At 32.2% G+C, this 17,055-nt stretch overlaps 2 protein-coding genes and 1 long non-coding RNA gene across 3 annotated transcripts; 1 reads left to right on the top strand and 2 right to left on the bottom strand.

The window, feature by feature from the left end:
- Positions 1-387: 387 nt before the first annotated feature.
- Positions 388-1,964, bottom strand: LOC148238054 (uncharacterized). The gene is made up of 4 exons (XR_015808875.1): positions 1,879-1,964; positions 1,338-1,411; positions 1,108-1,198; positions 388-606 (listed from the first exon to the last, which is right to left on the bottom strand). It is a non-coding gene; the product is annotated as an uncharacterized LOC148238054 (long non-coding RNA).
- A 2,107-nt stretch (positions 1,965-4,071) lies between these two features.
- Positions 4,072-9,892, bottom strand: LOC148238053 (nardilysin-like). The gene has a single exon (XM_088181249.1). The coding sequence runs from the start codon at positions 9,826-9,828 to the stop codon at positions 6,493-6,495; it is 3,336 nt and encodes a 1,111-aa protein (XP_088037375.1). The 5' UTR covers positions 9,829-9,892; the 3' UTR covers positions 4,072-6,492.
- Positions 9,893-10,971: 1,079 nt separating this feature from the next.
- Tapdelta (Translocon-associated protein delta) lies at positions 10,972-12,909 on the top strand. The gene is made up of 3 exons (XM_088181287.1): positions 10,972-11,298; positions 11,367-11,526; positions 12,592-12,909. Exons 1-3 carry the CDS (start codon positions 11,053-11,055, stop codon positions 12,690-12,692), a joined length of 507 nt encoding a protein of 168 aa, XP_088037413.1. The 5' UTR covers positions 10,972-11,052; the 3' UTR covers positions 12,693-12,909.
- Positions 12,910-17,055: the final 4,146 nt, after the last annotated feature.

Here is a 17,055-nt window from a genome sequence, read left to right as displayed (position 1 = left end):
TATAATACATATTTTATTTTACTGCTGTAACCTGACAGGCGTAAGTCAAATCTGCTGTATAGTGTACATATTTATTTATCTTCATTTTCATATTTTTTCAGTGTACTTGGAGGTTGCTTTTTATAAAGACAGCAGTATAATAAGTCACACTTTAATTTACCTGATAAAGTTATCAAAGGTATCAAAGACTAAATGCAAGAAAACTGTTGGTTGTGAAGGAATTTAGCACAAATAACATATTGAGGCACATTTCATGGTGAGATTCTTAGCATTTTTGTATAGAATCATATTATTACATCAATTTAACATTATTTTAAATTTACTTACCCAGTTCCCAGAAGACTTATATCTTAACTATAATTTAAAAATCATTTAAAATAATCAATCTTGAAAACAAATTAATGGTAATTTATTTGTTCTTAATAGTTATAAGTATTTATTAGTAAATTTATAAAATGCAACAATTATATAAAGCTTTGCATGGGTATTTAGATTTACGTATATAAATATAGATATAATTTATACATACATATTTATTAAATCATTACATTTCATTTTACTTTACAGCAAATATCCAAATAGTCTACACATTTGTCCATCTCAAATCTGAAAGAACATTATTAAGACAATTAGCACAATATATTTATTATTCGAAAATTATTCAACCTAATATATACGTATATATTTATATAGAGAGATAAAGCTATAACTTATATTTAAAATAAAATAACACTAAAGCAATTATATATTGAAAAAATATATATTTATTTCTAATACTGTTGATCTATAAAATTAACCCCAATTTTTTTATACTTTTAAGGTACAATTTAACTTTCAATTCCTGGAGCTTTAAATTATAAAAAATAAATTTTCCTACGAATATTTCCTAAGAACGTTTAAGACTACTTTCACGGTTTGACTTAATTACTAAAATTAAGTTCTACAAACTAGTATGTCTGATATAAAAAAATCATAACAAATTTCAGTCCGAGACGGATCCGAATAAATTCAAAAATATAAAAATTATACCTTTATATTACACATAGGTATAATACCTTTATATTACACATAGGTAATATAATATATAATTATAAGAATTACAAATACCTGATATCTACAAGTATTTCTGGGTTATCATCGGTACACAAATAGTAAGGAACGCATTCTCCTTTAGTTCCATCATCAAAAGTGCACTTATCTAAAAGCATAAATATATTCGTATATGAATAGTATATTACAATAAATAGGAAACATAAAGAGAAGTTCGTATTGAAAAACTTTAGGAATAACGGGTTAAATTGTATTAATAAATAAATTACTTTAGTGCATGTTATTACCGTTTGTAGTAATAGGTGTAGAACAGCAGTAATATATACACATTGCTAAACATAATGCAGTAATAAGACGCATTCTGAAAAATATTATTTATAAGATATACTATATTTGAGTAAATTAATTTATAAATAATTTATTTATCCGTAGAATGTAAGGAAAACATTTTACTTTTTGCTATTAACGTATCGTTCAAACAGAAAACTAAAACCTGTCCTGACCTTACCTTGTGTTTTATTTTATTTATATAAATACATGCGTGTTACATTGCATACGTTTAACAATAAAATAAAACATATAATTCTTTAAAAATAGTTTTAAAATATTACATCTCCCATTTAAAAATCATTTAATTAAATTAGTAAAATATTTTAATGTATTAAATTTAATATTTTATTTTATTAATCATTAACGTTATGTGCGTCTTATATTTAGTACGTGCAAAATAGTATTGAACTAAAACTAAGGATCTTTAATTTTATTTTATAAGTACTGTACGTGTACTGTTTAAACTTTTAGTAATAGCAAATAAAAATAAATTCCTACTTGAAATGTTTGTTGGAGACGTTTGATTCACTCGATGGTTTCTGTAGCAATGATTTTCATATAAGCTATATGTAATATATAAAGCGACAACTTGTTTACCAGCATATTTTTTACATAAATAATAAAAAATTCTAACAGACAACTACCAAAGCCTACAGAAATTATAGTTCAAAAGGAAAACGTTACAATATATATTATCCTTCCCCACTTAGTTCTTGGAATTAAATTATAGATTCATAAAAGCTGACCGCGTAGATAATATCCATATTCTTAAAAAATAAGCACGTTTTAGCTAATGTTGAAAATTTTATCACGTCAAAAATTGCGTAATACTTAAACAATGTATATTCCGTTGAAGAGGTGTCTAATGAATATAATATACAAGTATCCATAACAACATATATTTTTTTATATTTGTTTAATTCGAATGTTTTTTATATTTGAAATATGTATAAAAAATAACAATATAAGATATTAATAAAAATATTTGTATAAGTTCTAATATTTTATGAAATCAAGTGGGTTACCAGTGTTACCACAGCACAGACTAATGTTGTTAGTCTAATAATACTGCTTATAAATTGGGATTCATCAAAACTCTGCAATGAAACCTATTTGTTGTAAACGTAAATTTAGAGACAAGACGTTGGTTATACTTGTTTTTTGCTCGTTCCTTTTCAAAAAACATGCACAATAGACATTAATGTATGTATATCATAATACAAATTTACTTTGTCGTTTATCAATTTGAAGCTGTAAATTAACTATATTTTTCTATTACTTTAGAATCTCTGAGATGTTATAAAAGTGTAAAAATAACATTGATTTAAATATGTTTACTATATTTTCAAAATATTTCTATGAATAAGCCACGCTATACTCTACATTTTGTATAAGATATAAGTATACTCAATTATAATAACTAACCTCACCTTAAACCACATATTCCTATTTTTACAATATACAGAAAAACATAGTTAGATTTATGTTTTCATAAGAAAGAATCTATACAATGAGTTCCTCTCAGAATCCCATTCCGAATAATTGACAATGCAATATAAAAAAACAGTTTAACCCATCTCAAATTTTATGGTATACACATAATTTAAAGCAAATTGGCCATAGTATGAGATATTAATTATTATCTAAATATATATTTTTATTTTTAAATTATAAAAAATGGAATAAATATATATTAAAAGTTTTATAATTTATTAAATGCTAATCTTACGTACATAAACATAAGTATTTAGATTTAATTATAGTAGTATACAATTCGGTTAATGATTACAAATACATATTAAAAAGAATAACACTTTATTTCGCTTTACAGCAAATATCCACATATTCTTTACAATCCTATAACTACGGTCTGAAAAAAACATTAATACAATGTATTATATATTTTTAAATTACTAAACCAAATAAATGTAAAGTAAAAGTTATTAATTTTAATGTAATTTTACTAGCACATGTCAGATAAATTATATTTTCACTAGTAGAAATGTATATCTACCGGTGAAAATGTATTCCAATATGATTTCTCTGAACTCTAACATATACATATATCATCTTAAAAAACACAAAAACCTTAATAAGTCACCCATTACCCATCACCTAATCATTACACATATAGTATAGAATGCAAAACTCATTACTTCCATCGATGCACTTTTCCAAAAAATATGATATGTTAATTTCGCAATATTTTTGTCCAATCTGTTGCTTTTTAATGGATTTAATTATAATAATTAATAAATTTTATAAATAGTTCATTTTCCTACAGTAATACACGCACATTGTTAAACATAAGCATTCAGTAATGATACGCATATTATAAAATATAATAGCAGAATATTATATACTTAAGCTGAGAAAACAACCTTTTATTTTCAATTAACGTATCGCTTCAACTGAAAACAAAACCAGTCTTGACCTTACCTTATGTTTTATTTTATTTACATACGTGTAGATTTACATGCATATTATAATTATATTATTTGTCTGGGCATAGTATCATTTTTCTTGGAATGCTTAGGGATTGCAATACCGGTATTGGGTCTAAAATTGCCCTTCTTTTAAGAGATGATCAATATTAATTTAACACAAAAATCAAATTAAGTAGTGTTAAAGGATATGATAAATCAGGAAACAAGGTAAAAGAGTAAATCTGAAATAAAATTATTTTAATAAAAAAAAAATATATATTTTTATTTAAATAAAAATAACAATAAAACGCCACAATAACTTAAAATATATACATACATAGTGTTTTATAATAAAAATGCAACATTTATTTTATTTTATTTATTAATCGGGATACATTTTGATTTGTCACATGGCATACCTGATGAAAACTGACAATAAAGATGAAGCTAATCTGCAAACCTTTCAACATATTCTTACCCCATGAGCAATTATTTGGAGGAAAAAACACCGATATAATGATTGGACACGACATCTATATAATAATAATTAATCTCTAATATTCACTAGATTTAATCCATCGTCAAATAACAATCCATGTCAACTATTACATTCTGATATATGCCCAACTTCAAAAGACAATCGATGCCTTTACAAACAATCATTGTATGTAATGACTTAATAATTATATAATGAACGATTGAAACATTTTAAATTAATGACAACACCGATTACGAGTCACAACACCGATAAAAATATTTAGTAAATAATAGAAAATTAAATATTTAAATCACATCACAAAACATCAGAAAATGGGAGGATTGAAATACATATGCATCAAATTATAATTGTTTTGAAAAACAAAAAGCAGTATACTCTGTCCGCTATGTAATTAGCACTACAAAATGTTCCATTAGTCAGCTTTGATTGAAATAAATAAATTTTCATATTTTTTTATATAAATGTATGCTAATATATAAAAGTGATAATTCTAATATGTAGTGTATATTTATGCCCTGAGTTACAAAACGTACAAAATAACTCAAAATTTGTCATTTATAACTGATGGGTGTTTTGAGATTCATACTAATGGGTGTATTGAACTTAATATATTTTTAATGTAGGAGTAGCAAAATGAGCTATTGCTAAGATACATATGTAAGAACATTCAGATAATTAATACATTTATAATATACTACTCTAAAACGACACGGCCTTACAAATAAATTGGCTAACTCCATAATTGTCAACTTTAGATTTATCTGAATCTCCTGTTCTATTCACAGCCTAATTTTATCCATCTACCTACACATTCTGTCGTGATACGTCTGTATCATAATAGTAAGAGCAGTGCCCGTTTTCACCGTAAAGTGGAGTTAACTAATTTACACTCGAGGCTGTCGATATAAGTATGTATTAGAACTACTAATGTATTATATTACTACATGCATACATATGATCAAAATCCATAAAAGCGCACATCTACGACATCGATTACAATTTAAATTGTTAATTAGGCAATATATTATTCACTGATCACATATAATAATAATCCTTTAATATATTTATAAAGTTGTATCATAAACCTTGAAATACTGGTTTTAATAATATTATTATTAGTTAAAGAATTCAAAATACTTCTAATACAATATGCGTATTGAAGTGTACATAATATATGTATATTTTAAAATACCGATAAAGCACACAGTAATAACCATACAATAAATACTTTGGGAGAAAAATGTCGGCCGCTTGTATCGAAACAATCTATCGCAGTCAGAAATGTCACCGTGTTCGGAGACGGAGCACCTACGAAGACAGCCACAGTCTGTTCTCGTTCGTTTAACATTCGTATCACAAACACTTTGTGTTAAACACAAGTTGTTAATTTTGAGCATTTGGCCCCTGTATAGTTTAGCACCAAACTTATACAATGTTAGTCCAATTTATGATAACGACTCAGTGAGGATTCGATTAAAAATGTGATCAGTTTGTTATTAGCGACAATAATCTAATAACGTACAGCGTTCAAGTAAGAAGTGTCCGACATAACCTTTGTGCGATTGTATTTTAAGATTTTCTGAAGCAACAAAAGGTACAAAATCTGCATACTTTTGCTCTACTAAATTATATCGGGCACTTTTTTCTTGATCAAATATATGGACGTTCAAAAATGGCATACAATTTGATAACCTTATTCAATTCCGTTAAAATCAATACAACATATCATGAAAATATGTTAAAAATTACGTTATTTTATTGGAGGCGTTGGCCCCCAGACTGGCCATAAGACTCTCCTGCGACCACACAGGAAAGTCTCATGGCCAGTCTGACCCTGATTGGCACATTTTGACACATTTTAATACTCAACGTTGAGTACAAAATTGAAACTCATCGATACGTATAATAAAGCTTTGTAGTTACGTTTGTAAAAATAATAACAATAATTGACTCCTCATTTTCCAAAATATAATCATGCTCGTATTGTTGCGACTAACAATGGTTTAACTCAATGTTTAATGACGAACGTCACAAGGCCGACGATATGAGCACGTAACGGTCGCAAATGATCAATTACTCCCTCTTGATTCTCAAGCTACATCCCGATAAATAAGAGAGCAGCAACGTAGATATGATTATCGCCAAGCGTAAAAGCGACTCGGAGAAGACGGTCAAGTTCGACGAAGATCAGGAGTCCGATTGAGGAGGCAGGGTGCCTTTGACTTCGCGAAAACAGATCATCGAATTAGAGAACGCGGTGGGGTCTTTGACGAATTCGACTTTAGCGTCGGGGTCTTCGAGATAATCGACGGCGTAATCGCGGTTCCTCAGTGCGGTCAGCAGTTCGTCGCCGAGCTTCGCCTTCTTGTCTACGTGCCCTAGCGGTTCTTTCGTCTCGTGTCCCACTATTTGAATCGACAGCTTCCTGAAATTGGTACCGCGACCAGATTTGAGCAGTTCGTCGAACCAACTTTTGACTTCGTTTAAATCTAAAGCCTGCACGCATTTGACTTCTGTAATTAACTTATCGAATTGATATTCTTTGGACATTATCTCCTCCCAATTTCTCTCAATCTCGTCTTTCAACTCTACGTCTACGTTGTTTTTAATCTTAATCAACGACATCTTAAATTCGGCGAAGGACGTTTTAGACATCTTTTTAACGTCCTTTAAGAAGCCTTTCAAGAATTTTTCTATTCTGGAGTCGACGTATTCGGGTCGGAATTTCTTAGCTTGAAAGTGGACCGTTATAGTAAAGCCGAGGATTCCGTCCGTGTATTTCAACGAGCAATGTACGTTGTAACCCAATTGTTCTTTAGTTCGCAACGTATCAAATAGAGGCTCTTCCATCATCAGCATCAACAATTCCATGATGCAAATACTTTTCGTATCGCTTATGCCGAATTGATAATAATTTATTATAACGCTGGTTTCGTCGCCGGTGTTAAAAGACATCAAGCGGCAGTGTCTCTCCCCTAGCGGTAGTTGATGCACGATCGACTTGCATCTTTCTTCTTCGGGTATAGCGCTGCAATTGAGATTTTTCTCGACAATTTTAGACATTTGTAGAGCCTCCGCTCGCAATAAATTGCCTTGCATTAGCATCCTGATGTACATCTTTTGAGTAAACTTTTCGCCAAACTCTTGCAGATCTTCGAAAGACACGTCTTGAATCGCTTTTAACTTTTCTAAAGTCGTCCAATGAATATTCATCAGCATCGAGAGTCTTATATCTTTGGCGAGTTTACTCGGTTTCATGATCGTGTTAGTGTAATATTTAATTTGAACTTCTTTCAAAGCGACGAAGAGTTCCTCGGTCAATTTTGAATTATAATTCAGAAACATCTGCGTCACTTCGTCTAAGACGATAGGCAATTTTTGACTGTAGCCGTACAATTTCAAAGTCACACCGACGTTTTGAACGTAGAGCGATTTCGAAAGACCCGTTATTTCGGCAGCGAACAATTTTTCAGTCAACATTTGATTGACCGTCGCACACCATATATCGAGCAAACACATATATTTCGGCGAGTGAGATATCAGAGGACTCGTGAAGAAAATCCCCACTGACGTATGCGGCAAGTCGAATCTGAAATCCGGCTTGTGCCACACTTGCATCGTTCTAGTTTTTATTATCAAAGATGGATACAAAAGTTGCAATTTTAATTCGTCGTCGAGATGACTAATCCGATCGAGATCGGACATATTTTCTAGTTTCGTTTTCTTTAATTCCAAAATGCAGGGCGGCGCTTCGATCAAATCGAAATTATCCGGTATGAAAGGGTTCGGCTCGGGAAGATGGAATTCGCCGTCCGGTTCCATGTTCTTCCAGCGTTCTATCGCGTCGGGTTCGATCGAGATTCTCTTATATTTGGTACCGAACCATTCTTCCGCTTGATCGTATTCGATCGGTTCGGGATAATTTTGGGATCGCAGCATTATATTGACGTAATCGGGCGACATATGTTGGACCACATATTTGATACCTTCCGGATCGTATTCGAAGTATAGTTGGTGTCCTGTCATATAATATTCGGGAGGCAAATACTGCATGTTTTCGGCTAAAAACTCGACGTTATCTGCAGGCTGTGCGTCTTCTTTGAATTTAAAGTTAATCTCTTCGATCTTACGCATCTCTTGGAATATTCTTTCGTTGGGACAGTTTTTTTTCAACATATTTAAATAGCCGAAAACGGAATCCAAGACTCGATCGAGGTTTTTAAATCCTTCTCGAGTTAAAATAAGCAATATGCTGAACATGCTCACGATAGACGTGTTTTCGATACCGCCTGATATTTCCGAAGATATATTCAAAGCCCAAACTTTGCGTCGTAGATATTGTATCAGACTGCCGGTTCCTTGATGTCCGACGATCCACGATACGTATTCGTTAGGTTTACTTTTGAAATCGTTTTGAAACGATTTCATACACCAAGTCAGAGTTAAAGTCGTCGTCTGCAACACGGGTTTCACGTAATAGAACGATTTGAAGAGCGGACTGACGGCGTCGAGCGAAAAGGAATGCGAAGAAATATCATCCGGCATGAGATTATTCGTCGGAATCTGACCGAAAGTGTTAATTACGAACTTCTCTAAAGTTTCGAGCGGTAGACGCGCTTGAACCGCCACCGTCATGTTGTGCGCGCTATAATAACGTTGTCTAAAATTATGAGCCGATTTATAGAGTTGCTCGTCGGTCGGACCGAACGGGTAAGTCAAGCTTTTATTATTGCCCCACATGAACCTTCGAAGGGGATGACCGAGAGGAAACGTTTCGCAGATCAGCTGCTCTTTTCGGCTCTCCTCGGACGGAACGGCCAACGAAAACTCGGACTCGATAGCTTCCCTCTCTCTTTGCATAGCTTCTTTTTTCATCAGAGGCGCGACGAAGAACTGCGCGAAGCGATCCATCGCTTCTCCGAAATGATTCTCCTCCACCTCGAAATAGAAAGTGGTATGTTCGCAGTCGGTTTGGGCGTTATCGTTACCGCCCCTTTTGCGAATAAAAGCGTCGAAGTCGTTCTCGACCGGGTACTTCTTGCTGCCCATGAAAACCATGTGTTCGACGAAATGAGCCAAACCTTGCACTTCGGGCGGATCGCTGAAACTGCCGATTTTGACGCACAAAGCGCACGCAGCCACTTTATCGCCCAGCTGCTTCGAACATTTACCGCGCTCTTCGTCGGAGTCGGATCCGCCATCGCCGCTGCCATCGGAGCCCTGCGACTCCTCTTCGCCCGATTCGGATTCGTCGTCTTCGTCATCTTCGGACCCGCTCGCTGCGGATCTCTCTCGATCGCCCTTGGCTGTGGCGGTCGAAGGGTCGGACACGAGCAAAGCGGTGAGCCCGTTTTCTAAGCGTATCGTACGATAAACCTTTTTGTCGGATTGCGATTTGATCGGAGTGTCCAAAACGGTCACTCGATCGTCCACGTCCACTATGACGGCGAGCTTCGACATCCCTTTGCGTTTCTTTCGAAATCTGATGTTTTTACGTCCGCCTGTTTTAAAACCGGCGTTCATTCTCGTTATTACCTTCGACAAGAGCAAACCGCACGAGGCGAAAATTTTTTGACGTTTGAGTGTTGCCGGTGTTAAAATTGAGCACCTGTCGATAACGATTTTCTGATTAGCCTGTTCTGGGTGGAAGATAAAAAAAATGCTTGCTGTCTAAACAGAGTAGAAGATTTCAATTTTGTCGAACGAATGATTAGGGTCAGAAAACCTACCTTTTATATCACATGCTACTTTCTTTGGAGAATAATAAACATGGCCAACAGAACAGTCTGGATCGAACTTCACAGATAAATTTGGAAGAGGTTTTATTAATCTCGTGACTTATTTTTGAAAATGGAGAATTTAAAATATTTTCAACACAATTAGTTATTATTGGGATAAAATAAAATAATAATAATAAATAATAAAATAAACTATTTTTACGCCAAAATGAAAAAAGAGTGGCCTGTTATTGAGAAATAATTTAAAAATAGTTAAATCTGGGAACAATTTGATTGGCTTAACAGTATGTATACAATTGTATGTACTGGCTTGCCCAATACCAATACATATTGTACAATGTACACGATAACACGATATTCAAACGCCTAATGATGCTACTACATATGCGCAAATATATCGCTTCATGCTTGTAGATCAGTGGTCTTCAACCTGGTAGTCCGCGGACCGGCGCCGGTCCGCAAGAAATAATATCAAATTTGCTTGTAAAAAAACGAGCAGCAGATGTCTCACTAACAATTTTTTTTAATTTTATAGCATTAGATTAAATAAATAATATTCTATCCAATATTGGTTTTTATTTAGGGTTGACGCCGGTCCACGAAATATTTTTCTCATTTTCGCCGGGCTGCGGATGTAAAAAGGTTGAAGAGCACTGCTCTAGATGATTTTTCAGATGTACGGCGCACACCTAGCAGACCCTGAATACTAAGTACGTCACATGTTTGCAGCAGTGTGGTGTTGTCAATATTCTTTATGGTTTCGTAAATGGCGTTAACGCAGTCATTGTTGCCAAATTTACACAATTTCAAATAATATTATCTGTTTCAACAGAGACGTCATTTTTTAAATATTTTGCATTGATTGTTTGCTATTGATGATTTTTAATTTAACTAAAATATTCGTACATGGTCAAAAACTGTCGTGCTACGTTCTACGTCGAGCGACAAATTGTGCGTTGGCAACCTTTCCCGACGCGTCATCGCCCCGTCACCGGTGTCAGTCGCAAGCATGTCTCGTTGCCATTTGTACGTATTCGCTTTGGTGGCCGTCGCGGCCGTCTGCTCGGCGCAGTCATGCACCTCGGCCACGGCGACCGCCGAAACGTACAGCAGCCGACAGAGCGCGGTCATCGCCGCTGTGCCTTTCGTCGCGTTGATTAGCGTACGTTGCGAGGGCGGAGACCCGGGCCCTCTCTACGCTCGCGTCGGTGACCGTACTCTCCCTGCCGTCCGCGTACCCGGACAGAAGTATCAGGTGAACTTTCATTCATTAAATGCGTAAAATTCTCAAAATATATCACTAATCCGGTATAAATCGCATAGGTATCTTGGACTGAAGAGTTGAACGAAGCGGCCAGTGGCGATAGAGAGATTCATCTTTACGACGAAGCCGGTTACACGGCTCTCAGGAAGGCTATGCGTTCCGATCAAGAAGCCTCCTCCGTTCCTAGCCTAGCCACTGTTGTACTTTCACACTCGACAGGTAACATGAATTACATTTCAATGAAAATACCTATTGTAGATAATTTCATAACCAATCACCACTAAAAATATATATATATAGAATTCTTTGCTCGTCACATAACAAAAAATATTTATTTCTAGCTGCTAAAAAATATGTAAAATTAACTCACTACACAAGGGGTTAAGGCAGGAACGTCGTTTGTGAATTTGACCAGAAAAATGCATATCATTTAATGAATTACTAAGAATCTTAATGACTGGCGAACTGTTGCCCCTCCCCCTGTTTCCCTCGCTGAAAAAAGCTGAAATGACGTCCCTGATACTAAACCAAAAATTTTTGGGTTATCCCTCAAATAAAATATAAAACAAACAGTCTCGAATCTATCCTGAAAATATTTATTTAAATTTATCAAATAATATTGGAACACATTATCACCGGTAGATATATATTTTTACCAGTAAAATATAATTTATCTGGCAGGTGCTAGTAAAATTATAATTTCAACTTTTCCATATGTAGTTATATATACATTTACATTCTTATCATTATTACACTAACATTTGTACATGCAATGTACAAATGTTACAGTGAATGTGTATTTTTCAGTGAAGTTATATTTTTACAAATAGATTTCTACTAGTGAAAATATAATTTAACTGATTGCACAATTTTATTGCTTTTGATGTGGATTTCTTACTTCTGAGAAAGGATAATTGTATTTTGCGTCCTATTGGTAAGATATGCTTCAATTGATTCTCACTTATTGTTATTCGTAATATTGCTATAAAATCTTTATCTAGTTAACAGAGCGATATAGTTTGTTGGTAGTAATCTAGGGTACAGGTAGTATACCTTTTTTCCCTGTGATGTTTAAAGACGGATACTGTAGTATCTACCCGCCAAAACTAAAGCTTATTGTGCTGCCAAATTTTTGCAAAAACACAGGCAGCGAAGAAACAACCCGTTGATTAAGTGTTAATATTCTCAAGTCCATTTTAGCTGTAAATTAATTAGTAGGATTATTAAACAATTGTCTCATTTATTCAAATATATGTATATAACATGAAATTTATAATGTTTTAGGGTATAACGGACCTTGGATCAACTCTGAAATCATGGCTGGAGTCCTCGCCGTGGCTATAGCATACGTTGCCTTAACAAACAAGAGCCGATTGTTATCATAATGATAATATGTCACTCGATATCGCAATAATTTACTTTGTTTAGTATTGCATTAAAATTTTGCAGTTAAAATCCGAGTCACAAAGAAGTATCAAATTTTTTATGATGTTTTAAATTTATGAAGAACAAATTCGTCACAAATTTTCCTGCAACAATTTGATGTGATAATATTTTTTAAATTATTATTGTTAAGATTTTTATTTAAAATAAAAAAATAAATCAACGCTGGTATTTCATTTCAATTAAAACAATCTGATATGTCACATGTTTATTTTTCTACAACAATATGTACATTACACAAATAACAAAACATACAAGACAATTATCGTACTGTACAACTTACATTATTAAAAATGAAAATATACAAGATGAATAATGGTTACAATTTTTATTCGTATTTTAAAAATCAATTATGATAAATTGAGACGATTTTTCTTCTAATATTAAGACGTCGAGAAAAAAATCAACATTAACTTAACAAACAGTCTTCACTAATAGTAACATTTATAACAATGCTATTGTATGTAGAAAGTAAAATTGCATCTCTTAATACAATTGTTTCTCATTTATGACGTTTCGGGTAGACTGCAGCTACTAGAACCGCCTTCGATTTGCTCAGTCAGCTGCTGCCTCCTAGCCAAAGCCAGCCTTTGCTGTGTGATTTCCAAGTGTTGTTTTCTCCATTTTATACGTCTATTTTGAAACCATACTTTTACCTATAAATAATTAAAAACTCATAATAATCAGACGAAAATGCTACATTAAAAAACATCGAAAAGATTTTAATTAAATATATATTAATATTCGTGAACTTGTCGGCACACATATATAAACAAAAACATAATTTCAGTCATGTTTAAAACCATTAATAAAATAATCATTACTTCATTCGCGACTAAATTCATAGGTTACACACAGATTTAGGTATGTATTATATTAAAGTTTCAACAATCATATAAATATTAATCTGAAAATATGATATTACGTATATATATATAACTTCCAAGAATATTTTTCAATAGTCACGTTCTGATTATAACCATATTTGTCGGAGTACGTCGCTTTTAACTTAGCTAAGCAGTCACCCAACTTCCAAGAAGATGAATTACAGATTACGTCATTAACAAGCTCGTATATTATATATATACCCAAATTTAAAAACTTTGAAAAAAATAACGAAAACCTGTGCTATCATAAAGCTTTGTAAAGTAATATATAGATTCATCACAGCAATAAGAAAAGCTAATTTGTAAAACATGTTGATCATTTTTTGCAACATTATTTATATAGAAAATATCTATTTATAATAATAATGTAGAACCTAAACTTAAAAATTAAATTGAAATAATTTTTATATTTTGTTAAGGTAATAAGTAAATTTTAAAAATATAATTGAAAGTATCTTAAAAATAATAAAGATATATGTAGCTGGAATTTGCATAAAATTGTATTTACATATATAAATCGATTTATCTTATCTTTATTTAAAGATGTTGTACATAATTGTTTTTATTATGTATTATATTAATTAAATATTCACACTAAATTATTAAATAAATAAATTCATATAAAAACCTGCGCTTCTGTCAATTGAAGAGCATGAGCCAGATATAGTCTTTCAGGCCCAACCATGTACTGTTGCCTCTCGAATTCAGCTTCGAGTCTTTCAAGTTGTTCGGGAGTGAAGATCGTTCTCACCTTTAAAATCAATACTTTCCCTTAGAAGAAACTAGATAAAGCTAATTTCGGGCGAGTTGGTGTATTTTCTCATTTCCGAATTCTTTTCATAGTAAGCCAGAATTCACGTATTGAGTGATTTAGTATTTAATTAATGACTTGCCCTAATCTTGATAATGCAAATCAACACCAATACAAATATAATATAGAGTATTATTAATAGCATGACTATATCAATGGCTTAAAGTGTAAAATTGCTAACTATATTTAACAACTTGACAACAGGAAAATAAAACAATATCTCAAGTTTATAGATTAATGTTTGTAGTGTTTAATTAGAGATTTTGGAGATAGCAATTTTATTGAATCTGTCTATTTTGATTAAAGGTACAAGACGACATTGTTAAATCATTTTCACCCAAAAGTAGAGTTAGCAAATTTATACTTTAAGCCATTATTCATACTTGTAAATTGTCGATAGATGTCAATGTAACCTGTGTTGAAAATTAGCTTTCTGGGTCTACGAACTGCGGCAGTCGAGTTTTGTCATTTTGCTTTTCAAAAGCTATAAATGAACGTGTTTTAATAATAATATACAGAGTGGCGCAAAAACACCAATTAAAATATTAGTTATTCGTGAACTTAAAACATGAAATTTATTTTATAGCATTTTTATGTTTTAAACCATCACAAAAAGTTTTATTATTACTGACACAATTAGTAGCCACACAGTAAAAACAAAGACCTATAAAGAAAATATAATAATATAATATATTATCATCAGTCTTCGGTCTAAATGAATAAAAAATATGTTATTTTTAACAAATTGTAAATATCTATCTACAATAGTATATAAACAAAAGTTTATATAAAAAAAACCTCTTGTCAATAAATAAAATATTATAATACAAATATGAGTCTTGTCAATAAATAAAATATTTAGTCTTGAATCTGTCAGGACTAGTTTAAAGTATTATACTATGTACTAAAAATCGGAACATCAACGGGATCTATAGTTGTGACTAAAATGAATGTGCACTTGACCCGTAGGACCGTACCCCAGCAAAAACTGATCATCCCTGGATATTGTCACCGATTAGGTAATAAACACACTTACCGAATTTCAGAACGCAGTCATTGTAAATTTACACAATTTCAAATAATATTTATCTGTTTTAACAGGGACGTCGATTTTTTAATATTTTGATTTCATCAAGATCGATAATATTTTATTAAATGACATGCATTTTTCTGGCCAAATTCAAGGAAAAATAAATTATCCTATTGCTTTTGACGTGATTTTTTGACTTCTGAGAAGTTATTATTGTTTTTGCTTCCTCCTATTAGTCATATTTCGGTTTGTATATATTTTGATCAACGTTCTTATATCAGAAATCCATAGTAATATTGGTAAGGATAGTAATCATATTTTTTAAATCGAAGTACAGAGAAACTATGGAGCAATATACAAGATGCGACATCTGTCTGTACTTCTTCTACTGCTTATTTACTTCTGAGAGATGATTTGGCTTAATTTGTATTTTAAATTTGACCCAATAAAAGTTTTACAACTATACATTTAAAACTATCACTAGGTTAAGTTTGGGTTTGAACAACAAATGCACGTTTCGCAACCGTCAAATTGAGTATCATGGACATTTTAGAGCAGCATATAATTTCACTAGCGCCTATCACTTAAATTATATTTTAGCTAATAGAAATATAAATATATCTTCTGGTGAAAATGTATTTGGACTTCACTAGTGAAAATATAACTTCACATTCACTGCAACATTTGCACATCACATATAAATTAATAATAATGACTATATAAATATTACGTATGGAAAAGTTTAAATCATATCATTTTACTAGCCAGATAAATTATATTTTCATCGGTAAAAATGTATATCTACCGGTGAAAATGTATTCCGATATGATTACACAAGGACATAGTTTAAAAAAATATATAGGTCATTGTTCGTTTTTTTTTTTAATATTTCGATTTCATTAATATTTATAGTATTTCATTAAATGACATGCATTTTTCTGGCCGAATTTAAAATGAGGCAAATGCCTCCACCTGCCTTTCCCAAATTACATCCTTGTGTTTTAATGGAATAAAAGTTAGATTTGACAAAAACAAAGATTCTAGTCCCGTCTTGAATCATCTGCATTAGTAAAATAATCGAGAAATGGTAGGAACGTCGGACTCCTCCCTTTAAGCAGTAAAGTAGTCTACTAGAATTTTTGAGTTGAAATTGATATTCGATACGATAATGTATCACCATAGCGACAGCAACATAGCACGTATATATTACATAACATAATTGCATAAATTGTACCGCTATATTTCAAAATGTTATGGTGGCAGTAACGCTGTAAACTTTTAGTAAAGCTTATTAGCGGGTTGAGACGGAGTGTTGAATGATTGAAAATGTATCTTCTTTGTTTTAAGCCCTAAATCTAAATCTTCATTGGAATTAATTACTCAACGCGTGTGTTCTGGTCTTTAAAATGTTATTGTTAGCTTAAAGTTATATATATACTCTTCTTACTCTCTTTGATTTGGAATTATGATGTACAGCCTGCTGTTGAGTCTGCACGACATTGGTGATTGGCCTCGGCTTGGACCTCAGCGGCTGGTTTGTGGCAGAAGTGCATTCTAATTTATACAAAATTAAAATT

This window comes from Plectrocnemia conspersa, unplaced genomic scaffold (genome assembly GCF_051122295.1).
Source record: "Plectrocnemia conspersa isolate PC_06_02 unplaced genomic scaffold, ASM5112229v1 ptg000002l, whole genome shotgun sequence".
NCBI lineage: Eukaryota > Metazoa > Arthropoda > Insecta > Trichoptera > Polycentropodidae > Plectrocnemia > Plectrocnemia conspersa.
The sequence above is the reverse complement of the archived record's forward strand: the minus strand, read 5'-3'. Positions and strand labels throughout refer to the sequence as shown.

Coding starts and splice junctions, on each gene's coding strand:
- Tapdelta (XM_088181287.1), top strand. CDS start 11,053: ATGTCTCGTTGCCATTTGTACGTATTCGCTTTGGTGGCCGTCGCGGCC. Junction 11,299..11,366: donor TACCCGGACAGAAGTATCAG/GTGAACTTTCAT, acceptor TAAATCGCATAG/GTATCTTGGACTGAAGAGTT. Junction 11,527..12,591: donor TGTACTTTCACACTCGACAG/GTAACATGAATT, acceptor ATAATGTTTTAG/GGTATAACGGACCTTGGATC.
- LOC148238053 (XM_088181249.1), bottom strand. CDS start 9,828: ATGAACGCCGGTTTTAAAACAGGCGGACGTAAAAACATCAGATTTCGA.